Source organism: Eriocheir sinensis, chromosome 18, assembly GCF_024679095.1.
Source record: "Eriocheir sinensis breed Jianghai 21 chromosome 18, ASM2467909v1, whole genome shotgun sequence".
Taxonomy (NCBI): Eukaryota; Metazoa; Arthropoda; class Malacostraca; order Decapoda; family Varunidae; genus Eriocheir; species Eriocheir sinensis.
In genome coordinates, this window is record NC_066526.1 from 19,888,847 (window position 1) to 19,915,934 (window position 27,088).

A 27,088-nucleotide genomic window follows, 5' to 3' on the forward strand; every position below is an offset into this window, starting at 1 on the left:
AGTTTGACCCTTCTTCTATACCATTAATATAGGAAAACACTCAAGAGAGCCCTTGTGATGGTTTTTCTAAGTATAGCATCGTACATTTCCTCGGCAGCCAGGCGCTATCTTCTTCATTAAATGCATGACAGCGCGCAAGCCTCTGAGGGCAGGGAGAAGTCTGACGCGGAGTGAATCAATTCTTTGTATAATCTTGCACAAACATACGTCACTTTACTCTTTTTATTGCAAGTCCGACACGTATAATTCTGCAGTGATGAAAAAAAAGAGTATTTGTAAATTAAACCAACAAGGAGGATGGATTTCAGGCTATAGTGCACAATGGTAGTAGTTTTATTAGTGTGAATGTGTTTCGGTACTAATATTGGAGTCTTTTATTAGGCTATCTGAAATACGTTTGGTGTGGTTCATGTTGGGAAATTCTGACAAATGAATTATGTAATGAACAATATATTAAGACTTCCTAAGATTAAAAAACGAAGCAAATTGAGACTGAGACTGATATTGTATACTAGATTGAGAGATATTAGCATGCAAGAGACGAGATAAAAAGAGATGCTAAGGATAGTGGTGGAAAAAATAGGAGTGGAAGAATAAAGTGAGACGAGAGAAAGTTTTATTGGTAGGTAAAGGCAGTGAGTGTGAGTGAGTGGAGGAGAAACAGTCATATGTGTCTGAGAGTGTGAAGGATTTCCTTGATAAAGTTTGGAGGATGCGAATGATAGAGAATAAGGGGCAGGGTCAGTATGAATGCGATGCTGGATATAGTGAGAAAGGGAAGCTACAGATATATAGTTTCCTCCTTGCAGCAACTCTTCGACATCAGGTTCAGGTTTAAGCTCAGGTTTGACAGCTCCGCGCGGGCTCCTTTGAGGCTTTGACGCTCCTTCGAATGCCCTTGTTTATTATGCCGGTAAGACTTAGTAAGATCTCTTGTCCCGTGGCTTGCCTTTTACTATTCCATTTGGCGAAAGTTAGGCGTGGTTATGTTGATTTGGAGACTTTACTGCAGTCGTTCTGAAATAGTTTACCTCTAAGATCTCTATGTTTTTCCAAGACCCAAAATTCCACCGAATGTTAAAAGAATATCAATGGCATAAATCTTAACAAAGAGAAAACGTTAAGCTCAGCATCGTGTAAATGTTCAGTAAGGTTTATAAAAGCTCTTGGAGACACTTAGATAATCCAGATTTCAATAGACATACATCCTGTTGCCCGCCTTAATATTCATGTTTTGTGTTTGTCATATTTTTTCTTGAATGATGTTGTAGATGTAGCATTAACTATGTTTTCTGGGAGTGAGTTCCATGTATTTACAACTGTGTGTGTGAAAGTGTGTTGTGTTTGTTTTGTTGCATCCGTTTGGATTTTTTTTTTTTACAACAAAGGAGGCAGCTCAAGGGCACAAACAAAATGGAAATAATAATAATAAAAAAAAGCCCGCTACTCGCTGCTCCTAAAAAAGAATCAAAAGATGTGGCCGAAAGTGAGGTCAATTTCGGGAGGAGAGGTGTCCTGATACCCTTCTCTTGAAAGAGTTCAAGTCGTAGGCAGGAGGAAATACAGATGAAAGAAGATTGTTCCAGAGTTTACCAGCGTGAGGGATGAGAGAGTGAAGATGCTGGTTAACTCTTGCATAAGGGGTTTGGACAGTATAGGGATGAGCATGAGTAGAAAGTCGTGTGCAGCGGGGCCGCGGGAGGCATGCAGTTAGCAAGTTCAGAAGAGCAGTCAGCGTGGAAATATCGATAGAGGATAGAAAGAGAGGCAACATCGCGACGGAATTTAAGAGGTAGAAGACTATCAGTAGGAGGAGGAGAGCTGATGAGACGAAGAGCCTTAGCCTCCACTCTGTCCAGAAGAGCTGTGTGGGTGGAGCCCCCCCAACACGTGAGATGCATACTCCATACGAGGGCGGACAAGGCCCCTGTATATGGATAGCAACTGCGCGGGGGAGAAGAACTGGCGGAGACGATACAGAACGCCCAACCTCGAGGAAGCTGATTTAGCGAGAGAGGAGAAATGAAGTTTCCAGTTGAGATTTTGAGTAAAGGATAGACCGGGGATGTTTAGTGTTGAAGATGGTGATAGCTGAGTGTTGTCGAAGAATAGGGGATAGGTGTTTGGAAGATTGTGTCGAGCTGATAGGTGGAGAAATTGAGTTTTTGAGGCATTGAAGGACACAAGGTTCCTTCTGTCCCAATCGGAAATGATAGCAAGGTCTGAGGTTAAGCCTTCTGCAGCCTCCAGTATATTTGTTTGGAGTGGCCACTTCGTGTTGTGTTTGTGGTTTGGAAGAGTGTGTGTTTGTCAATGTTTTCGATGTGATTTAGGAATTCCCCTTCATCTCACCAGGAGTGCCATGAAGCAGAACTTTTCCTGTTGGACCCTCAAAATGACTCCTTGTTTAGAATTAAATGCCAGTCAGTCAAATACACATAAACAGTGACTGTGTGTATGATAGAAAACCAGAGATAAGCATGAGCAGCAACAGCTACTTGAAGAAATCTATATGTCAGGTCAAGTATTCACGTATCTTCGTTTGTAATAATAATTCCAGGAATCAAAACTTTCTGATAACAACAAAGTACATTACAAAACAGCACCTTTATTACAGTACTTCATTATCATTGAAAAACATTACTACAACATTTGTTCTAGGTAAACTTCTACAGGATATAGGATCAACAAATCTATTATACACATGAGAATTAACAATGAATAACAACTTGAGAAAATTGTGTAAGTGGAGAACATAGTAAATGTAATAGTTTCGAGCTATATGCTGTAGATTACTATCACAACACAGTTCTTCAGTATGATCATTCCTAAAATCTGCTTAAAATTCGTCCATGCTTACACATTATCATAACCATAATAATAAACATGTTTCCCACATAGACAGCATGCAGGAAAACATTTTTGAGTCAGAGGAGGAAGTGATGCCCAGCTTAGTGGGCGAAATCTTTCCCACTATTTTTTTATTCCTCCTAAATGCAGATAAGTAGAGGGATGCAGTTTATACAATACCTCATTTGTTTCTCTTAGAGAGCTGTGAGGCAAAATATTGCAATATATCATTAGAACAGCCCTTTTAGAGAGGTAAATGAGCAGTACTGCTTTTCCGACTCCTCCATGTCAAAGGACTGGATACATTGTCACCAAAACTTGGCTTAGAATGTCCTCCAGTGGGAGACTTTCTTAACTCTAAGCCCCCTCACCACTACTGTCAGAAATAATTTCAGAGGATAATTCTTTGACCTGCAAGTTACTGTTCATATGTATTATTTGCTCAGATTTGCACAGCTTTAAAAATGGTATGTGGGATCACTCTTACAACACACATCATGGCACTTAACAGTAATAATTTGTGGATAATCAGACCCTGTATTTAATGTTTTAGTTGTGAAAGTCCATTTAGCCACCAAGTTAAGAATGGTGTTACCTTTGCCTGTCACATTAGAACCCACAACCCTCAGGGTTCATCTGATAAAATATAAAAAAGCCTAAGAGTACAACTTGTTTCACTTGTTTCTTCTCAAAATAAATGTCACTTCCTCAAAATTGAGCCCAGTACACATGGCCTTACTAAGGATAATATAGACTTAACAATGATGGAAACTCTAACTATGAAGAATGTAGCACTGATGCAAACTACATAGACTAATTTTTTTACAAATACCTTTGATATCTCTATATTGTATTGCATTTCTAACTCCTATTATCATTAGCTAAATAAAAGGTACTGAAGGCTCTGCTGGTTCAGTATTATGCTTCAGAGTAGTTTTTTTTGCAAGACTGATCGTTTTTTATTTTTTTATTATAAGCCTCGGTATCATGAATGCTATGATGAATGGTATGTAGATGTTATACTTGATTAATTCATACTGCTTGTAGCATTAAGAGTGAGGCAAATTTGTTTAGATACACACACATTATTATTATTATTATTATTATTATTATTATTATTATTATTATTATTATTATTATTATTACTATTATTTATAATATTAATTATATTATTATTATAATTGTTATGATAGATTAACTTGAATTTTTTATAGTTCCAGGACAACAGTCACACAAGAGTAGAATCAGTAAGTAAGTATCGAACACCCATGCGTCAACTGAGTAGAATTTGCGTGAAAGCTATAGACATGTTGTTGTGTTGGTTAGGTGAGCACCAGTAAATAGACTCCACCCACTGGTACCCACCTAACCAACATTTTGCTCAAATTCTATTCAATCAACCCATGGGTATTCGATACTTTTTTACTGATTGTACATTTACCATCAAGTTAGAATACAGACATGTGCCAATCATAGTTTACAATTTGGTGGGGTCATGTTGATCCCCAGACCTAATTGTCCAAAGCCTCAGCGGTTCAGTCATGTGATTGGAAAAAGAAGCAGTGTGGGGTATGATAAGTATCCCATCTTTGCCCTTAACATTAGGCCACCTTTTACATTTGGGTGACTTTACTGTGTTTCCAAACTTGAGTGTGTAACATTAAGAGTGATTATGATCTTACTGAGGGTTGGTCACCTGAATTTTTGACATCACTCTTTATTCTGGTCCTGCCCTTAACCTCAAACAAGCGCACACCCACACTCACCCATGCATATGTTCACATCCACACCCACACCCACACCCACATTCACACCCATGCATACACACGCACACAAGCACGCACACACAAACCCCTTCATACAGATTATGACCTCTCAGCCCAAGTGCCAAAGGTGACACTAGGTTTGGGTGGAGGGGTGGAGGTGCGGGTGCCTGAGGGAGAGGTTGAGGAGGAGGAGGTGGCAGGGGGAGAGTAGTGTATGAATCCATAAGCCTCTTGCAGTTGGTCTATGAGCTGTTTTTTCTCAGCAGGTGGTAAGAAGGAGTGGAGGGCAGCCTGGAAGTTCTGTACAAGAGATAAGAAAATTAATCATTATCAACCATTTTCCCTTATAATCAAATTCTAAGAAAACATGACTGAATATTTTTTGTTTCTGACTAAATATCCTTCTCATGAGGCAGTGAGTAGAATAAGGTGATAAAATGTTCCAGTGCTGGGTGTGGTTTAAAAACTGATCGTTATTATCAATGTCGCATTACACTTTTACTCCAATTTCTCTATAACAGTAAGCAATAGGCGCACCTGACAATCACATAAGAAAAAGAATACCCATAATTTTAGTTAGTTTTTGGTTATAAGGATTCTTTACGAAATACAATTATAACATTACCTTCTACTGGTTAGGAAACGTACTGAATCCTGGATCGGCTACAGTGATGTTAGGTGTGCCTAGTATTCTCTTGCTTATAAAGAATTTTGGCATTTTGGATTTGTTACATAACTAATAGTCAACTCACAGCACGTGTCAGATGAGCCTCCGTGAGTCCCCAGCTGACGAGTAACTTGTATTCATCGCTGAGTCGTGTGCCCGTCACCGTTGGGTCATCTGAGCTGATGCTGAAGCTTGCCTCATCCTCAGCAAATCTACATGTGGATTAATGTAATTTGTTTCAGAATAATTCAACAATTTATTTTGCAGTAATTTCTCCTTTCTGCATGGTACTACTCTTTGTGCATCCCATGAGTATACAGCTCCACGTACATACTATAGTAACAGTGATAGATGAAAAAGACAAAAAATCAATTGTGATAATGGTTTTGATGATGAATTTTACTACTGGTGGCTTGACAGGTTGATGATTTACAAAGGAAAGAAATTTAAGCTCAAAAGAAGCAGAGAGCCCCAATGATTTCCTTCTTCACAGTATAAAGAAGAAACTGAAGATACCCTAAATGTTGAGACTGGCTTGTGATGGCACTGAACTAGGGGAAAGTCTTTTTACAAAATATTTTGACTGAAGGAGAAGAACAAGCAATCACTTCAAGCTCCTCCTTCACTTTATTATGGCATCTCTCCAACAAAACATATGACAACGAACCCCTCCATTCTCACCTTAGTACAGGGTGCCTCTTGGAAGAACAACTGAGGGACTGGATGGCCCCTGTGAGGTAGGAGGAGTGTGGGCACACCTCAAAGTGAATGTTTTCCTGGAGACACATCTTGTACACTTCCTCGTCCTCCAGCACATGATACCCGTGTCCTACCCTCTCTGCTCCAAACAGCTCCACTGCCTGAAATGATGGAAATGTGTTCTTATAATGAGGTGTGATGATGCCAAGGAATGATGGCAGAAAATGAGACAAAGATAAGATGCAGGGGTGGAGTATAATACCCACGCCATCTATACCCCAGCACAAACATCTCCACAGCACAGAACAAAGAAAGAAGGATTTGTTGGTGATACTGGAAAAATATACCAGTGACCAGGGTTGGTAAGGATCACAAATGATTCATGCCTCTGCTTGGGATTCTTCTGTCTGTGATGGCCCCAAGATGCTTATTATATATGAAAAATGCTGAGCCTAATATTTTGAAAATCTAATATATATATATATATATATATATATATATATATATATATATATATATATATATAGATATATAGATATAGATATATATATATATATATATATATATATATGCACTACAGTGTTGAAAGGTACATTACCAAGTGGTGATTGTTTATCGTAACTGAAAAGATATGGAGAGAGTAAATTATCTACTCATCAATCCTTTGCCCCTCTAGTATATATACATAGCAAGAAGGATGACTCACCATCTTGACACACTTTGCCGGCCCCGCCTCCCCCGAGTGGATGGTTCGGTGGATTCCCTTCTCCTTGGCCGCCTCAAAAACAGCCACGTCCTCGCTGTCCTTTTCTAATACCTTCTCTTCTGAAAACAATATTGTAAATGCTCATAATATTGTGTATCATCTTATGGTTTGTAGTGTGCTGAAATTTAGTTTTTCCAAACCACTACATTTTTATGTCTTTTACACCTTTTTTCTTACTTTTCAAGTAATAACAAATTATAGACCTTAGGACAGAGATCACATTTAATTTTATTATTTTATGATAATCAGTCATCAACAACCATCAAGAAGACTAATGAATATTATTATTTTTTTTCAGCCCTCAGCCGCGGCCAACAGGTGCACAAAATGTCACACCGTTATTTGAACCCTCGTCCCCGGCCATGTCAATGCCCACAACGCCTCGGTCCCTGTACTCCTCACACAGCCGCAGCACCTCCCACGACCAGTCTGGAGGAAAGGACACAGCTTTACCCACCCATGCATCATTATCATCATCATCATTGCTGTCTGAGGTATGTATTACCAACTCATAAGTGTGTTGCATAGATCAGGGGATGCTTATGATATGCAGTTTATCTGCAGACTTATATAATGAAGGTAATGAGGTGCTTATGGACAGTTATTTTAGCGAACTGGAGGCAGATCTAGATGTAATGCTTGCCTCAAAAAGCACATCTGCCAGAAATGGGAATGCATGAAGGACGGACTAATGATTATTATTAAGGCTTATTAAGGATGTCAGAAAACAAGAGGGGGGGAGCAAGAACAAGGATATTAAAAGGTATGCGGCATCATTAAATAATATGCTCGAGGTGTACAGCCCATTAAGCAACTTATTAGAAGCTGGATCTGCACCACCTGGAAGACTTACCTGTGTGACCTCGGATGCAGCAAAGAATCACTCTCACTTTGGTGCCAAACTGCTGCTCGCCACGGGTCAGTCCCCTCAACACTGCCTCAAGGATGTCCTCTAGTTGAACATCTGATGAACAAGAATAAGACTGTATCATTCATTCCATTCATAGTACATTGTCACCTGAATGTACAAGAGTATATTACTAATTCTTATTTACGTAGCTAGATCGTATGTATAGTCAAATATCTGGACTTTGAGATTCACCACAGAGCACAAACATACAACTTATGAATATTTTTTACTAATTTGCTGCTGTCCACTATCGTCAGGCATCCTCAGGTAGTTTTAAAAGAGCCAAGATGCAATGTATTTTCTCTCCACCCCTTAATTGCTTGGATGGTGATAAAAATGATGATAGAAAGACATATAAGTGGTTCCTCACCCATTTGCCACAGGTTAAAGCCAAAATAAATCATCTAATGCAGTCAAAATATAATGCAGTCCCTCACCTTTCTGGCCATTGATGGAACTGTTGGGGTGCGACGCTGCGGGCTGGTGGCTGGGCAGCAGGAGGTGGGGTGAGAACCTTGCCTCGCAGTACGCCACACTCTCTCTCGCTTGATCCTCCACAAACTCGTAGGATATCCTCTCCAGCACTTCCAAGTCTCCTCTGTGTGTAGGAATAGTGTCAGGCTAAATGGTTTGAGTACCGTTATGTGACCGTTTGCATATTTTAAAGAGGCATCAGACATTGCTTCCTTTTTGCTTAAACAAAAACAAAAAAACAAAAAAACTAAACTAAGCTGTATTTTTTTATTATGTCAAACTAAAACCGATAATGAAGCCACTGATATGGTACTTATAAAGATGAAAGTATTTGGTGTGGGGGAAAACTGACTGAAAAGCAACATATTATTTCGGAGTGCGAAAGATCGAAACACCGCGGATCGAAACGTCTCGAGCTGGGCAGAAGACGGGACAACGTGTGTGTGTGTGTGTGTGTGTGTGTGTGTAAAGAAAACTTATAGAAACATCGTGCGGCAAAGGGTTAAGTACACTCACATCATGGCCGGCATGAATATACTGAAGGCATGGAGGAAGTGTGCCAGATCCTTGGGTTCATGCACCTGTAGGGCCTCCTTCAGGTCTGTCAGCGAGCCATTCCCGGGCAGCGAGAGGCCCTTCTGCCTGCAAGAAAAAACAAATTACTGTTGGAATGTAAATAGGTTAGTTATCCATGTTGTAGGGGAGGCAGTTTGTTCATTGATCTTACTTTGTGGAGATCAATTTTGAGTTAGAACTAAAACCCCGAGAAGATGAAGAGCCGCCTACCCCATTGTTTTATCCTCCCTCACCTCGATAAATGGGGTCACCTAACTTTTTTTTCCTACCTTTTGAGAGACATAATTCATCGTGTGTTGGTGTGATGCGGTGTAACTCAATTTTATCCTCTTTTACCTCGATAAATGGGGTCACCCAACTCGTTTTTTCCTACCCTTTGAAAGACATAATATAAGTTATCATAAGCTTATAGTAAACTTCTCTGCATGTTGTTTTCCGTGTGCTTGTGCTCGAGGAAAATTAATACAAAGCAGCTTCATTTTAACCTTAGTACTGAATGGGAGTATCAGGAGTGGTGTTTTTTTACAGTGAAGGAAGCAGCTAAAGGGAAAAAATAATGAGAAAAAGCTCGCTAATCACTACCCCTATAAAAAAAAAGTTTAGAAGAGTGACCAATAGAGAGGTCAATTTACGTATGCGACATGCAATACGCAATATTACTCCTGACAAATTTTTCCTTAGCATTTGTTAGGTGGATAAAACTGATCATATCGAGGGCTGACTACAGCATCCGGGTTACCACACTGCTGCCCCGGGTTTCCCCAGACAACGCGTAATCGTATACCCTTCCCCGGCTCAAGGTGGTGAGGGAGAGCAGGCACGGCGCATCATTTAAAGCAACGAGTGCTGCCTTTGCGATCAAGTGAGGAAAAACGCGAATTAACTCACTTTACATGGTGTCTGCAGATTTCTTTATTTGGGGAGCTATCTAACTACAGGACGCTGATGACTTGCACAGACCCTCACAAACTTCTGGGTGCGCGTTTTTATCCGTTTAAGGTGGCAGGAAATCACCGCCTTCTTGTCCCCACGGTTCGCGGCGCAGGAAAGTCACATCTTCCCAACCATCATCTGAACACCTCTCCCACGGGCCATAAGCTAAACACCTTTACCTTTTTTTTTTTTTTTATCCCTGGGCAGAAAGAAAAAAGAAAAAGAAAATACGTTGGGCTTACTTTAAGTTGGCCAAAAGCATTTTATTTTTCATCAGTAAATGACCGCATTTTACTTTTCTTCATCAGTAAATGGATCGCAGTTCAGACAGGATGCAACGTTCGGTATCATAATTATTTCTTTTCGGTGTGTGTGTGTGTGTGGGGGGGTGGGTGGGGGGGGGTGGGGGGGGGGATGACACGAGAAAGAAAACCTAACCATGTCCATCCAAGCCACTACAGCAAGCAGGAAAAGGTGGCTACGGCAGGATGCGTGGTGGGAGCGGATGGGTCACTTGAGATACTTGTTTGTGGTGGTGTCCGTGTGTGTGTGTGTGTGTGTGTGTGTTCTCTCTCTCTCTCTCTCTCTCTCTCTCTCTCTCTCTCTCTCTCTCTCTCTCTCTCTCTCTCTCTCTCCCTCAGCGATAAAATAAAGGCACAACACTAGAAGACAGCACATGCCTTCCCTCTTGGCAAAGCGAGCGTTGCCTTCCTATATGCAAGTTAAAAGAAACACTTGCCCAGACAAACAAGACACTCATTCTTCGTATTTCTTCTCGTAAATGATAATAATGATGATGACGATGATGATGAAATAATTACAATAACAAATTAGAGCAAACTTCCTCGACAAGAGAGAGAGAGAGAGAGAGAGAGAGAGAGAGAGAGAGAGAGAGAGAGAGAGAGAGAGAGTTTTTTACGTTCAAGTGTAAACTAAGACTAATTCATTTTTTTCTTTTATTTCTCGCACGTGCATGACTGAAACTTATTGGCCTGGGTGATAAATGGTGTGTGTGTGTGTGTGTGTGTGTGTGTGTAGCTAGTGCCAACACCCTTATCGCTTACGTTCAAAGAGGAGTGCTACATGGCATTAGGGAAAGCGGTGCCCAGTGGAGAGTGAATGATTGAGCAGACGAGGAATAGTACAGTTTGCCGTCACGACTCTGTGGGGGTTCTGGGTTCTGTGGGTAGGTATTCTCAGACACTTTCGCTCCTCACATCAACTATTTCCAAAGGCCAAAAAGGAGATCAATCAGGTTCTCATGAGTGTTTCTTTAGGTTCATGGTACCGAAGAAGGGTCAGACTACCACCAGGGCCATTAAACTACCCCTGGAAATGCCCAAACTCCTACGAAAACCGTGTCAAATGTGTGAATCTAGGCGCCAAAATGTTTAAGAATATGACCCTGTCCTCTCTGGTACATTAATATACTGGGTAGCCTAGAGAACTAAAAAAGTGAGGAGATAGGAAAAAAAAGTAAATAGCAGGTAGGAATTAAAGTGGGGAGACATAAAGAAAAGTAGGTAAATAAGAATAAAAGTGGGAAGGTAGGAAGAAAAGTGGAGATACAGGAAGAAAAGTAGGTAAATAAGAATAAAAGTGGGAAGGTAGGAAGAAAAGTGGAGATACAGGAAGAAAAGTAGGTAAATAAGAATAAAAATGGGCAGGTAGGAATAACAGTGGAGATACAGGAAGAAAAGTAGGTAAATAAGAATAAAAATGGGCAGGTAGGAATAAAAGTGGAGATACAGGAAGAAAAGTAGGTAAATAAGAATAAAAGTGGGTAGGTAGAAAGAAAAGTGGAGATACAGGAAGAAAAGTAGGTAAATAAGAATAAAAGTGGGTAGGTAGGAATAAAAGTGGAGATACAGGAAGAAAAGTGAATAAGTGGGAACGAAAGTGAAGACAAGTGGGCAGGCAGGCGGGAAGAAAAGCATATAGGTAGTTTTACAGGAGCTGCCTTGTATTGACCCACCAGCCTCTTGCAGACTCCTTATGTTACGTATGATAAAAATGATCTCTCTCACCCATGAAGGCTTATAAGTGGTCTATTTGGTACGAGCGAGTATAAAGTGCACAAATAATTCAATATAAAGTTTCGTTAATAATTTGCTTCTGTTCACGCGTGCACCTGGCAAACACAAGTGGCGTAATCTCTCACAGCGTAAATATAGGAACACACACACACACACACACACACACACACACGTACGTTTCCTCAAGGCCATTTTTCCCCTCTAGCTATCTGTTGAGGGTTTCAGTTGGTGGTGGTGGTAGTGATAATGGTGGTGGTGGTGATGATGATGATGGTGGTGGTGGTGGTGGTAGTGGTGATGGTGGTGGTGGGAGGTGTCACGTGTGTGTGTGTGTGTGTGTGTGTGTGTGTGTGTGTGTGTGTGTGTGTGTGTGTGTGTGTGTGTGTGTGTGTGTGCGTCATTTTCACTGATATGATTCTAGGATGTCATTATCACTAGTCAGCAGAGAGAGAGAGAGAGAGAGAGAGAGAGAGAGAGAGAGAGAGAGAGAGAGAGAGAGAGAGAGAGAGAGAGAGAGAGGGGAACAGACGAACAGAAATACTAACAAAACATACAAAAAAAAGGACAACCCTCAAAGACCCTATATTCAAAGTGAGTGGCCGGGAGAGAGAGAGAGAGAGAGAGAGAGAGAGAGAGAGGGGGGGGGGGGGGAACTGACGAAACTACCCACCCAGGCAGTCTAGTCACTTATTCACTTTACCAATCAGTCAGTTTGTCAGTCAATTAGTCAGTCAGTCAGCCCAATCAGTCAGTCAGTTAGCCAGTCAGTTTAGTCAGTTAGCCAGTCAGTCAGTCAGTTAGCCAATCAGTCAGTCAGTCAGTCAGCCCAGTAAGTCAGTCAGCCCAGTAAGTCAGTCAGCCCAGCAAGTCAGTCAGCCCAGCAAGTCAGTCAGCCCAGTCAGTCAGTCAGTTAGTCAGTCAGCCAGTCACATAATTTTAGACGTCAACTTTACGTTAATATGTGATCAAGTTGCTTCTCTTGTCTTTAATTCCTCGAGAACACACACACACACACACACACACACACACACACACACACACACAGGCTGGCACTGGCCCTGAGCGACTGACAATTCATTCCCCCCCCCCACCACCACACACACACTCGAGCAAATACCATTCTAGACCGTGCAGTGCAGCAAAGTTTAGAACGCTCCCAGGAATACTTATTACTCACCATACAAATATGAGCATTGACTTTAAAAAATCGGAATTAAAGATCTTAGTGACGTTGGAACATTTTATTTGTATAGGTTCTCTTTCCGAAATAATAACTTGGCCTCGACTTCGACAGACCTCAAAAGAAAAGTTTTAGATATTAAATTAAACTTTCGAGCCATAACTTTTAAGGATCGCTTCCATTTTCCGTTTCGAAGGGAGGAAAGAAATGTGGGTGTCATTTTCCTTAATTAATTACGTACTACGCCTCCTCCATGCCGATCCCAATGTAAGCAATAAAATATATACTTTTCGCTCCCTGCTTGCAAATTTCCTTCGAATATATATTTACCTATTTTTAGTATAGTAGGATATCTATATTATTAGTACGCATGCATTTTATCCTGTTAATAGTGTGATTTTGAGTCTAAACGAAGAGCATGAATTATAAGAACAACAATAATAATAATAATAATAATAATAATAATAATAATAATGGATTAGCTTTCCCTATACTTCTCTCTCTCTCTCTCTCTCTCTCTCTCTCTCTCTCTCTCTCACATCCATTCGAAGCTTTATCTTTTTTCTTTTTTCTTTTTTTCTTTCATTCTTTTGTCTTTTCTTCTGTTTTAAGGCGAATCACCCAGACAAAAGGAGAAAGGAGTCGAGAAAGGGGCGGCCGAGGGGTGGGGGGAGTCCCTATGAGGTATAGTTAGACGCTTCCGCCTCTTACATCAACTGTTTCCAAAGGCCGAAAAGGAGATCAGTCGGGTTCTAATGAGCGTTTCTTTAGGTTCACGATATAAGAGAATGGTCACACTATCACCAGGGTTATAAAGGTACCCATGGAAACGCCCACAACTCCTACACTCCTACGAAAGCCTTGCCAAATGAGTGTTCTTGGGCAACGAGGTAATTACGGTGTACGGCCCCCTATCTTCTCAACCTTCTGTACCATCTGTGTCCCCTCCAGTCATCTCTTTCGCCACGCAGATAACTATTCCTAATGCTCCTCCGTCCTTTCACAGACCAACCAACAGCTTCGAGCACAAGTTAGGAGAGAGAGAGAGAGAGAGAGAGAGAGAGAGAGAGAGAGAGAGAGAGAGAGCAGAACAACAACAATGACTGGTCACTTTTCCCCCTTACAGTCAGTGATCCGCCATATAGCCACACTTCCTATGCGTTAAAAGGCACACAGAGGAGTTATCCATCGACACACACACACACACACACACACACACACACACACACACACACACACACACACACAAAGCTGCTGTAAATGACGTAAATCTATCGTTGCTTTATATTAATGTTGAAAAAATGAGGAAATCTATGAAGTCATGCTGGCAAAGTGTTATTAGGAGCGAAATTATGATGACTCAGGTGTGTGTGTGCGTGTGTGTGTGTGTTATTTTGCTCAAATCACAAGTTTCTTTAAGAGTAACACTAGTCAAATGCTTAATACTCGTGCTCAATATAGATGGTAAACGTATCAGCCATGTTAGGATATAAGGAGGAGGAGGAAGAGGAAGAGGAGGAGGAGGAGGAGGAGGTAAAAGAAATGGACTAGGTAAAGATATCAGGTAACTAACATTCGGCATCGTTCTCATGTCCTTATTCTCACCTCCACAGATGGTTAGGAATTCGTGCAAAGGTGTTGAATCTCCTTACCTCATCACCTCCCAGATGGTCTCATGGCGGATAGCCCCGTCAAGGTGAACATGGAGCTCCACCTGCGGGAAGGAAACATTACTTGCAGGTGAGGAGAAGAACCAGGTAGAGGAGGAGGAGGAGGAGTTGTAGATAGTGTAGAAGTGGGAAGGAAATAATGAGGAGGCAGGAGGAAGATACTGAGGAGAAGAAAGAGATGGTGGAGAGGAAGGGGGGAGAAAATGAGGAGGAGGCAGTAGGAGGAGGAGGAGGAGGAGGGGAAAGATCTTAATGGAGGAGACGAAGATAATGTTGGAGTTGGGATGGAAGAAAATGATTAGAAGGTAGGAGGAGGAGGAGGAGAAAGAAATGGAGGAGGTGAAGATAATGTTTGAGGTGGAGGAGGAAGAAAATCAGGAGGAGACGGAGGTGGAGAGAAAATTATGGAGGAGATGCAGTAACTATTGGAGGGAGGGAGGGAGGAAGAAACGGAGAAGGGAGAGAACATAAGTAGGAAAAGACGGAGGAGGAGGAGGAGAAAGAAATGGAGGAGGGTGCAGATAGTGTTAGAGAGGGAAGGAGGAGGAGGAGGAGCGATACAAAGCGGCACTGATCAAAAAGAAGAGAAATAAAAAGAATGGCAACTATGGAAATTATTATGATGGGCATGAAGATAAGAATTTAGAGTCACATAAAACTCGTCTATACCGTGTGTGTGTGTGTGTGTGTGTGTGTGTGTGTGTGTGTGTGTGTGTGTGTGTGTGTGTGTGTGTGTGTCTCGCAGGAAAACATGTACAAAAAAAAATAATTAACAAGCAAAACATTCGTAAAGGGTCACCGTGGAAATTGGAAGAGGTTGATTTATTCTCTATTTCTATCATTAATTTCTTATACCTATCATTTTGTATACCCAGTCTGCGTTTCCTGTTCAATTTTTCCTTCTTTACAATCTTTTCTTCCTCCGGGCTTTTTTTCTGTTTTCTCACGCTTTTTTTTTTTTGTTTGCTGTTTGTGTTTGTCCTTGAGCTGCTTCCTACACTGTTAAAAAAAAAGGATCATGAGCTAACCCACCCAAACTCTGTCTAATACGAACGGCAATCGGAGTTCATGGTGTTTACATTCGAGCGACTATGATCAATATTCTTATTAAAAACGCTACCAACCCTCTCATCAGTTATTTCTACTGGCCAAAAAAATATGTAAAATGCGTTCTCAAGAGTGATTTTTAGAGTTCATGGTACAGCAGCCTTGTCAAACTCCTGCCAGGGGTAAAAAAAAAACTACCCCTGGAAAGCCTCACGACTCTTACGAAAGCCGTGTCAAATGTGTGTACTTGGGCGACGTGGTTGTGTTGTATTCTGGCGAGCATCGAAGTCTAAGATATTATATAGGTCAGGGGTTCTCATTCAACGGATAAATACCCCTAAAAGATAATGTGGCATCTCCAAATGGGTAATGGAGGTCTTTGTAGATATATGAATGATATTAAAGCAAGCTGTATGACTGCGTTACTTTACCCTAAGATAGATTTGACGCCGCTGAAGAGTAAAGGAATATAAATAGGAATATAAATAGGGTGATGAAGTTAACCAATGAGACAGACAGACAGATAGATAGTTTGATAGATAGACAGACAGACAAATAGATAGAAGGATAGAGAAATAACTGGATAGATAGATACAGATAAACATAGATAGATAGACAGATAAATAGATAGACGGACAGATATATAAACAAATACAAGTAGATAGATACAGATAGACGGATAGATACATATATAAACATAGATACAAATAGATAGATAGACAGATAGACGGATAGACACATAGATAATCATAGATACAGGTAGATAGACAGATAGATACATAGATAAACAAAGATACAGATAGATACATATATAGAAAGAAGCAGTGACTAACAGAAGACATAACTGGTAACATTTCAAGTACATGTCAGGATATCAAACGACAGTGACCTTAAACATTCCTATACGCACGAAAACCAATTGAAAGTGACCATAAACATTCTTACACTCACGGAAACAAAAACGAAAATGATCATGAACGGGAAACGAAAGTGACCATGAACGAAAAACGAAAGTGACCATGAAAACAAAGAAAAAAAGTGATCATGAACGCAAGATTTAAAGAACCTCACCTCGCCTCACCCTGGGACCAATTGACAGGCAAAAAAAAAAAAAAAAAAAGATAGAAAGGAAAGGGAAAAAAAAGTGTTATCTGAATTGTTTCCTTCCGGTGATGTGGCGCTGCCTCTATCTTATCACGACCCACATTTCACACTATTTGTCAGCCGTGTGCACCATCGCTAAACCCCCAGGCATGTGCGCGTTACTGCCTTGGGGGACATAATAGTCGTTACTTACGTTCACTTCATTTATGTTGTGTTTTCTTCTCATTTACTGTTTGTTTATTTTTGCTGCTACTACTTCTGCTAGAATTTATATGCATTAGTAACAACAATAGCTACTACTACTACTACTACCACTACTACTACTATCACTACTACTACTATTACTGCTACTACTACTACTACTACTACTACTACTATTACTATTACTACTACTACTACTACTACATACATTGCTTAATTCACGACTCGCAGCATGGGTTCACGAAAGGTAGGTCATGCCTCACCAATCTCTTGTCCTTCTACAATAAAGTATTTGAGGCGGTAGACAGATGAAAATTATGATGTAATCTATCTTGATTTTAGTAAAGCGTTTGACAAAGTTCCTCACCAACGACTGTTGCTTAAATTACAGGCTCACGGAGTAGAGTGTAAAGTTTTGAACTGGGTTAAGGCGTGGTTCAGCAATAGGAAGCAAAGATTGCAAATCAATGGTAAAAGATCTGACTGGGGATGTGTTACGAGTGGGGTCCCACAAGGTTCGGTATTAGGTCCACTTTTGTTTATTGTTTATATCAATGACTTAGATATAGGAATTAGTAGTGATGTCAGTAAGTTTGCAGGTGATACCAAGATCAGTAGAGTAATTGAGTCGGATCAGGACGCTAGTATTCTCCAGGATGAACTAAACAGATTGTATGACTGGGCGGTTAAATGGCAGATGGAGTTCAATGTAGGGAAGTGCAGTATTCTGAGTGTAGGTAGGAACAACCCCTCACATAACTATTGCTTAAATGACACTCTCATAGGCAGGTCTGGGCGCGAGAGGGATTTAGGGGTCTTAGTGAGCTCTGATCTCCGTCCAAGGGCACAATGCATTCAAGCTAGAAATCGAGTTGATAGGGTACTGGGATTTATTTCAAGGAGCGTAAGCAACAGAAGCGCCGAAGTCTTCCTCAAACTATATTTAGCATTATAGTTAGACCTCATCTGACTATGCGGTTCAGTTCTGGTCACCTTACTATTGAATGGATATCAAAATGTTAGAATCGGTGCAGAGGAGGATGACTAAGATGATTCAGGGGTTGAGAAACTTGCCATACGAGGAAAGACTCAAACAGTTAAACTTGCGTTCTCTAGAAAGGCGAAGGGTGCGTGGAGACGTGATCGAGGTTTATAAATGGATGAAGGGCTTTAATAAGGGGGATATTCATAAGGTTTTGTTGGGAAGAGAACCGGGTAGGACACGAAGTAATGGGTTTAAACTGGATAAATTCAGATTCAACACGGACATAGGCAAAAATTGGTTTACTAACAGAGCGGTGGATGAGTGGAATAGGCTTGGCAGTCATGTGGTGAGTGCCAATACAATTGTCATTTTCAAAAATAGATTATATAAATTCATGGACAACGATATTAGGTGGGGTTAGATACACGGGAGCCTAGGTTCAAAGGAGCTGCCTTGTACAGGCCTACCGGCCTCTTGCAGACTCCTACGTTCTTATGTTCTTATGTACTACTACTACCATCACTACTACTACTACCACTACTACTACTACTACCACCACTACTACTACTGTTACTACTACTACTACTACTACTAAGCCCCTTCAACCACCAGCACGACCATCACCACCAACAACACCCATCACCATCATCTTGCCAACAACTCAAATAATGAAGCTCTACCATCAGCGGGTCACTCTGGGTAAGGTCTGCCCTGGTCTCACAACCTTCTGCCTCGACGCCCACAAGGGTAGAATGACTCACCACTCCATTCTGCCCTTCATCCCTTCCTCCACCTTCCCTCCTTCTCTCCATCCTTCTCCTACTTCATTCTATTTTCTTTTTCTGCTTCCATTCTTTCCTCCATCCTTCTCGCATTCTGAACCTTCTTCCCTTACTCTTTTTCCATTTATTTTTTTCTGGTACCATTCTTTCCTCCTTCCTACTCTTTCTCATTCCATTCTGCCCTTCTCCTCTCTTTCTTCCCTTCTGCTCTGTTTCTCTTTTTCCCTCTTTCTTCCTCTATTCTTCTCCCCCTTCCCTCCATCTTTCTCCTTCATTCCCATTTTCTCCTCCATACTCCTCCCTCCTTCCATTCTGCCCTTTTCCCCTCTTTATTTCTTCCTCATTCTATCCCTCTCTTTACCTTGATTCTTCCTTCCCTTCACCTTTCTCCGTTCATTCCTCCCCTTCATCTAGTATTCCCCTCCATCCTGCTTACCCTCTCTCTCTCTCTCTCTCTCTCTCTCTCTCTCTCTCTCTCATGTAATTCACGATGTTGCCAAATTACAGGACACGTCTTAGTCTGACAGCATAGTGGTAGGGCATGAGAGAGAGAGAGAGAGAGAGAGAGAGAGAGAGAGAGAGAGAGAGAGAGAGAGAGAGAGAGAGACGGTTTACGACTTTTCGTATTGTACTTTTACGTGGAAATGTTTATTCTTATTGTGTGTAGCGATGGTAGTAGTAGTAGAAGTAGTGGTAGAAGTAGTGGTAGTAGTAGTGGTAGTAGTAGTAGTGGTAGTAGTAGTAGTAGTAGTAGTAGTAGTAGTAGTAGTAGTAGTAGTAGTAGTAGTAGTTGGAGGAAAAGAATGATGATGATGATGACGTAACCAGTAATAATAAAGTAGTGATGGTGGTGATGGTGGTGGTGGTGGGTGTGGCGGCAGAGGCTAGCAGGTCACAGCTATGATAATTAAAGCTTCCTGCGGGAATACCTTGAGGACGAGGTCATCTCTAAAATGTCATATCCGAGGAACAGGTTAGGAGGGAGGGAGGAGCAGGGAGCGAGGGAGAAAGAGAGGAAGGTAAGACAGGCTTTTAGAAGGGAAGGGATGAGTGAGGTGGGATGGAAGAATAATGAAGATAGGCAAGATGAGGGAAGGGATGAGAGGGAGGGTAAGGGGCGAGGGAAGGGATAGAAGAGAAGAAGGGAAGATTAGAGGGAGAGTGGGGAGGAAAGTGAGGATGACAGAGGTGGGAGGGAGGGTGTGAGGGAAGGAGAGAGGTAAAGGAAAGGATAAGATGGGGTAAGGGATAGAAGAAAAAAAGGGAAGATTCTAGGAGGGTGGAGAGGAAAGTGGGGAAGACAGAGATGGGAGGAGTTGAGGAAGGGAGGGAGGGAAGGGAGGTAAGAGTGAGCGGAAGGGAAGGAATGGTGTGTGTGTGTGTGTGTGTGTGTGTGTGTGTGTTGCAGGGGCCTTGAAAGTGGCTGGTGTGGTGTGAATCTCTTCCAGTACAAATACGGTAAACTAATCCAGGTATACAAGACAGGTAGAAACACAACGATCGAAGCCGCTCCTTAAATATAAAAGAAAACGACTGAAGAATGAATACAAAAGAGTAAAAAGGAAAACAAGAGACTTAGGATGTTTTGTGTGGTGTTATAAGAAGCAAACACATAATAAAATAATAGAAATTTTAAGGTGTCTTGTTTTTACCGTAGAGGAAGCAGCTCAAGGGTCAAAAACAAACGGAAGCAAAAAAGCCCGCTAATCACTGTTCCTATAAACTTATAAAGAAGTGAAGAGCGGCCAAAGGAGTGGTCAATCCAACGTCTTCTAGGATACATTTCACGGAGATGGTCACACAGGTTATTCAATACAGCGGCCAAAAGAGTGGTCAACCCAACCTCTTCCAAGATACATATGATATTTCCGGAGATGGTCTTAAATACACGGCCATCGTATTCATGAGCGGACGTTTGACATATCAGGTGGAGCATTACGTCATGAGAAAATTTAAAGGCTTTCCCAACATTCCACTCCCTTTCCGACTCCATGAAAATAAACAGCAAAAGATGAATTTAAAATGTGTAACTATAATATGCTAAGTCAAAGATAGCTGAAGCATATGACTTTAGAATAAGACTATTAGGGACAAATATAAATACGAGATAAAGATAGCTCAATCATTATATCCCAAAAATAGAGATAAGATAAATTGTGCCACACGTCAATATATACAACATTGAGAATATACCATTAAGTACAAGTGGACATAAATTGAAGTTTTTGTTTAGTCTTGAAGTGCCAGACAGTTAAACAAATTATGCAGCTGGGCTATGAATAAGTGTAGAAGGGTGAGGAGGAGGAGGAAGAAGAGGAAGAGGAGGAGACGATGGTGAAGATGTTCCTGGGAGGGGAAGAAGGTTTTGCTATTTCGCCAACGACAGATGGAACAATTCTCTCTCTCTCTCTCTCTCTCTCTCTCTCTCTCTCTCTCTCTCTCTCTCTCAGTTACAGCCTTACCGCAAGTGACATTTACCACACACTTTAGACCGAAATGGAAAGTAATAACGTGTCTTTCCAGGTATACCTACTTAAAAGAAATAAAGTTCGTCAGCAGGTATTTCATTTATGCTCCAAGGACTGTCGTTATAATTGTCAGCCTTTTGTTTGTTGCGGTGACTGTTGGTTGAAATGTTCGGTCGTCGGTAAACACGTATCGCCAGTGTGGTTGATTACTTATCGTGTATAGCAATGTGTGGTCTGGTCACTCCACTCGTTACGTAAGCCACTTCGAAACCTCTAGTGTTCACGATGAAATGCGAAAACGGAAAATGATAATGATAAAAACAACAAGCCACTCACGTCACTACTTAATTACTAAGAGAAATTCCGTGGACGTGTGTTGTTGTAAACTTTCTCCCCGACAAAGCAAGAACACACATTCGAAGGAGAAAACAGCATGACAGCGACAAAACAAACGCACGTGATGAGACACTGGAATAAGAAGCTGGCTGTGTCTGTCTGCGAAACTTTAATACTGACAAATAATAAAACAAAAGGAATGAAAGTCTCCCTCGGTATCGAACAGGGATCACTCGTAGCTAAAGGTGACTCGATCGTTGGTAACCTTGCGTTGTCATTGGAAAAGCAAAGTGAAAAGAACGAGACAAGTGAAAAAAAAGAAAAAAGAATGAGTCTCCCTCGGTATCGAACAGAGAACACTCATAGCTAAAGATGACTCGATCGTTGGTAACCTTCCTTGCGTTGTCATTGGGAAAGCAAAGTGAAAAGAACGAGACAAGTGAAAAAAAGAATAACGAATGAAAGTCTCCCTCGGTATTGAACGGAGAACACTCATATCTAAAGATGACTCGATCGTTGGTAACCTTGCGTTGTCAGTGAAAAAGCAAAGTGAAATGAACGAGACCTCAACGAGAAAACAGAAAAAAACAGGAGTGGATTAATTTTAAGAACGTTCAGCCGTGCCTAAGCTTACTCTGTTTCCCCTTCACCGCCTTCACCAACAGACCCGCCCATCTGCCGTTCTCAGTGAATAAGCAAACTGAAATGAACGAGACCTCAACGAGAAAACAGAAGAAACAGGAGTGGATTAATTTTAAGAACGTTCAGCCTTGCCTAAGCTTCTCTTCCTCTGTTTCCACCACCGCCTTCACCAACAGACCCGCCCATCTGCCGTTCTCAGTGAATAAGCAAACTGAAATGAACGAGACCTCAACGAGAAAACAGAAGAAACAGGAGTGGATTAATTTTAAGAACGTTCAGCCTTGCCTAAGCTTCTCTTCCTCTGTTTCCACCACCGCCTTCACCAACAGACCCACCCACTGCCGTTCTCAATGAATAATCAAACTGAAATGAACGATACCTCAACTTGAAAACAGGAGTGGATTAATTTTAAGAACGTTCAGCCGTGCTCAAACTTACTCTGTTTCCCCTTCACCAACAGACCCGCCCATCTGCCGTTCTCAGTGAATAAGCAAACTGAAATGAACGAGACCTCAACGAGAAAACGGAAGAAACAGGAGATTGGAATTTTAAGAACCTTCAGCCGTGCCCAAGCTTCCCTTCCTCTGTTCCCACCACCGCCTTCACCACCATCACCTGACCCGCCCATCTGCCGGCCCCACCGCCCCCACAGCCGCTTCTTGATTACTTCCACTTAACACTCCCACCCAAGGATTCCCAGAGAACTTGTGATAACTCGGCAACAGAAATGGGAAAAACTTAATTCGTCCATAATATCAAACTTCGTCCGTGTCAAACTTTGTGGGGTCGCGGTGAGGTGCCGAGGCGTGTTGGTCGTGAAGTGCCCGGCGTCAGATAACTTACCCTTGACTTGGGCCGGTGTTTGAGTGGCTCGTTGAAGTTCATTACTCCCCCTAGCACTCTCTCAAGCCACACTGTGTCACCCCGCCGCTCCTCGGCTCGTCTGCTGCTGCCCGGGCTGTGGTTTTACGCTCACTGCGGGGATCATATTATGCGCCACGCGGGGCCCCTCCTCTTCATGACCTCCGAGCGGGTCATTTAAAGCTCCCTCCTCGCGCCGCACAGGTAGAATTCCTTGATAATTTGCCGCCTGTTTGCGACTGAAGTGTCAATTGTTTGCTGTTTTGCAATTATAGTGGAATTAACTTCTGAGAGACGCCTGGAGATGAGGAGGGACAGCAGGGATAGAACGTAGAGAAAAGGAAGGGGAGTGAAAATATTAGGAAAGGATGCCAGAAAATATTATTCGAAGCTATTGCGCTGATATATGAGACGACAAATATCCAGAAAAAAATAATATAGCTGGAAGACCGAAGAAGACCTACAGACGGCGTGTGGAGGAAGACACAAGAAGAAGGAACATCAGGGAGGAGAAAGCGCGGTCGTCAAGAGTCGTCCTCCTTATCCTTGCTATTGTTATTGTTTTGTTTTGTTTTCTTGTTTGTTGTTCTTGCTCGTTCTCGTTCGTATTTTTTTCTTTTTCCTCTTCCTCTTTTTCTTGTTTTTGTTCTTGTAGTTGTTGTGTGGGAGAGACTCATAGCCCGTCGAACCCCACAAGGGAAAATAAGGACAAAGAACGAAAAGAAGAAGAGAAAGTCCCCCCAAGACCAGGATACACGAGCAGCAACTCAAACACTACAACACAAGCACGTATTGAAGCACTAAAGCAGCACAGTCTGCAGTACCACCACCAGAACCACGAATTCATTATTATTATGTACAAGTCATGCAACACGCACGCTCCAATAAAAGCATGTGAATGAATACTAGAGCAACGCTATAAATCATACATGCATCATCGTCATGATCATCATCACCACCATCATCACTCTCCTTGGTTCCTACGCTGGATTCATTTCGCGGCTTTTGTCTCTTAAGCGTTGGTGAATACACATCGCAGGGATTTCTTTAACGTGGATAAGAATATGAATATGCGAGGCTTAAGTGGTGTTAGTGATCAAAATAAATCTAGATGGCTTTATAATGTTATCAGTGTTACGTTTATACGCAATACGCTTTACCAAGAAACACTTCATTGCCCACTAACACCTCAGGATGAAGAAATATAGGAGCGATTTGATAAAGCTAGAGAAAGTTTTAAGGAAATATCCCATATCTGGTTACATAAAACATATAAAATTTTCATAATCTTACAAACTATATTCTTGGACTCATTTGGGACATTAATTTTATAACCCCAAGAAAGTTACTAATCAACACTAGCATATTCCTGTTTCCAACCTTGATTTGTCGTAGTTCATACAGTCTTTGGGGTTAAAACACCACTTTTGGCTCCAGAAACGAAGATCGGTGTTGTCAGACGCTTCCACCTCTTACATCAACTATTTCCTTAGGCCGAAAAGGAGATAAATCGGATTCTAATGAGTGTTTTATTATATCTGTAGTTCAGAAGAAGGGCCAGAGTACCACCAGGGCCATAAAACTACCCATGGAAATGCTCATACTCCTCCGAAGGCCTTGTCAAATATGTGTGACTGAGCATCGAAATGTTTAGAAATATGGCCCTGAGACATGTCACCCACACAACCAATACGTCGTTATGAGTCTCAGTACTTCATGTTCCTGGTCCATGTGTCTTAGTTATGTCCCGTGTCTCCATAAGTCTTATCGCTGCACTTGTTTCCTTTCGCCTACACTGGAAAGCGACCAATACCTCATGTTCCCCGAGTCATGCGTCATTTCTCTCGTGCTTCCATGAGGCAGAACACGAAATCGGGGAACAGATAGTGCCGCCTCACATGTCTCATTTATGTTATGCTCTCTCTATGCATTGCCGGCCTTTACTTTCTTTCACCCCCAGAAAGCGGCAAATACTGCATGTTCCCCGAATCATACGTCATTTCTCTCGTGCTTCCATGTGCCAGAACACGAAATCGGGGAACAGATGGTACCAGCTCACATGTCTCATCTATGTCATGCTTTCTATATGTCTTGGGGGTGTACAGTACCTTTACTTTCTTTCGCCTCCACGTGAAACCGACAATCACTTCATGTTCCCCGAGTCATACGTCATTTTTCCCGTGCTTCATATGCCAAAACACGGAATTGGAGAATATATAGGTTTGGTGGTGCCGCGGCTCACACGTCTCATCTATGTTATCCTCTCTCTATGTCTTGTCGGTATACCTTTAATTTCTTTCGCCTCCACATGAAACCGACAAATAATTCATGTTCCCGATCGATGCTCTCATCTGTCACGTGCCTTCATTATGTCCTAATGTAACTCACACAAGGATAGTTAAGCAGTGTTTGATATCCCCACCTACTCACGCGTCACCATATCTATTGAATGATATACATACTGCTCTTTAAATACACATATAAGTTCAAAATGCTTAATATTTACACCCTTCCGTCTCATACTGTAAGTCCTGCGTATCCATACATTTTCTCTCTAATTATTTCCTTTCAACCAGACGTAAAATGGCTAACTACTTTATATTGAAGACTGATACATCTCGACTAAGTATCATGTCTTTTTTTTCCCTATTGTGTATGTCTCTCTCTTCACCCGCACACGTCATGACAAGTACTTTATATTGTCTCAACTCACGTCATGCATCTCCTCATGTCTTCACTACGTCTCTCCCTTCACTCTCACACACACAGTGGCCAAGTACTTTATATTTCACTCACATTTAATCTAAGCCTCACATTCCTGTATTTACTTTGCCCTTCACCTGTCTGTGCTCCTCCGTGGTGTGGTGGTTAGCACGTCTATAATCACAGCGTCTGGATCCGGGTACCATCCTGGCTTGCAAGGGCAGTTGCCGAGCAGCTTACCCTTTTGTTCCTCTTCCCTTTCTGGCTGGTCGATATATGGGTACTTGAGGAAACCTGGGAAAGGTAAACTGTGGTAAAACACTGGCCCTGCGCCCCGGGGTAATGTGTTTTTACCCTCCACAGGGTCGAGGGGGGAGCTGCAGACTATACCCAAACTCTATCTTTACTTTTACATCCTTCTCTCTTCACCCACACACAGAGTGCTGATTATTTTTGGCACACGTGTCCGACCTAAGACACACCTCTATTTCTTGACGCTGCACTTGCTTTCTTTCACCCACACACGTGATGGGGGGCGAATTATATATACAATGGCAGAAAAAAAAACACAACCAGTGGCGAATTTATAGGGCTGTGGCTCGCGAAGAATTTGAGGCCGCTAGTTATCACGGCGGTGAGATGAAGATTATTTTTACCGCTCTGTCGCTGAAGCTGGGTGGTGATCTCTCCGAGGTATTTACTAACAGTCCCTGCGGCTCAGTCTTGTCTCAGGAACGGTTTATCCTCTGAAATACCCTCTAATACTTCAGTAGAGCTTCCAGTAGATCTCTTTTTTTTTTACTTTTCTATATTTCATACCCTTGTGAACGCCCATTTTTTATTGCCTGGTATTTGAAGGCGTTATTACTTTATTTTCGTTCTTAGCATGACTTTTACTTAAGCGAAAATTCCATTCAGCGTCTTATAAATAGAACTTTTCATTCCCTGGGCTGTGGAGTGAAGGTTAGCTCAATATATTCTCACTCCCACAGTATCTTGACTTTACTTTTAGTGAAACACTCTCAGACAAACTTTATTCGTCTGTATTTTTTTCCTTCTTATACGATCTAGATTCTTTCATCGTTCTTTGGCGTCATTCTCTGTCCTCTTTTATGGAAGCTTCGTGCTGTGGTCATTTTCCTTACCTTCCCTGTCTACTTTATATTTAAACCAGAAAAAAAACTACTTAAGGTCAACTTCCTCTCGGTGTTAGCTGTCTCCTCTTCGCGTCCTCCTCAACCCGGCGCTCAGCAGTGAAGGAATAATGGCACGCTTTCGAAACAGAGGGATTTTACAGACGCGAAAAGTGTACAAATGTTTACGGGCGTGGCCGGCACTCGATCGTTGGCGGGGCAGCCTATACACAAGACATCCCGGGCCAGAGAGGACGGAGGATATCGGGGGTTGTCTTTACGGCCGCTACAAAAGGAGG

At 41.8% G+C, this 27,088-nt stretch overlaps 1 protein-coding gene and 1 long non-coding RNA gene across 3 annotated transcripts; one reads left to right on the forward strand and one right to left on the reverse strand.

The window, feature by feature from the left end:
* Positions 1 to 801: 801 nt before the first annotated feature.
* LOC127000421 (uncharacterized) lies at positions 802 to 4,646 on the forward strand. The gene is made up of 2 exons (XR_007754029.1): positions 802 to 4,484; positions 4,516 to 4,646. It is a non-coding gene; the product is annotated as an uncharacterized LOC127000421 (long non-coding RNA).
* LOC127000420 (adenosine deaminase-like) lies at positions 2,593 to 23,072 on the reverse strand. 2 transcript variants are annotated; one of them, XM_050864130.1, is made up of 10 exons: positions 22,936 to 23,072; positions 14,510 to 14,571; positions 8,649 to 8,774; positions 8,096 to 8,256; positions 7,602 to 7,712; positions 7,085 to 7,177; positions 6,689 to 6,804; positions 5,965 to 6,143; positions 5,369 to 5,495; positions 2,593 to 4,916 (listed from the first exon to the last, which is right to left on the reverse strand). In XM_050864130.1, the coding sequence occupies exons 1-10, from the start codon at positions 22,975 to 22,977 to the stop codon at positions 4,716 to 4,718; spliced, it is 1,218 nt and encodes a 405-aa protein (XP_050720087.1). In that variant the 5' UTR covers positions 22,978 to 23,072; the 3' UTR covers positions 2,593 to 4,715. The 2 variants fall into 2 exon arrangements, with proteins under 2 accessions (XP_050720087.1, XP_050720086.1); XM_050864129.1 differs by having other exon boundaries at positions 6,689 to 6,807; positions 22,936 to 23,071.
* Positions 23,073 to 27,088: the final 4,016 nt, after the last annotated feature.

Coding starts and splice junctions, on each gene's coding strand:
- LOC127000420 (XM_050864129.1), bottom strand. CDS start 22,977: ATGAACTTCAACGAGCCACTCAAACACCGGCCCAAGTCAAGG. Junction 8,775..14,509: donor ACCATCTGGGAGGTGATGAG/GTAAGGAGATTC, acceptor TTTTTCTTGCAG/GCAGAAGGGCCTCTCGCTGC. Junction 5,496..5,964: donor AAGAGGCACCCTGTACTAAG/GTGAGAATGGAG, acceptor ATCCACATGTAG/ATTTGCTGAGGATGAGGCAA.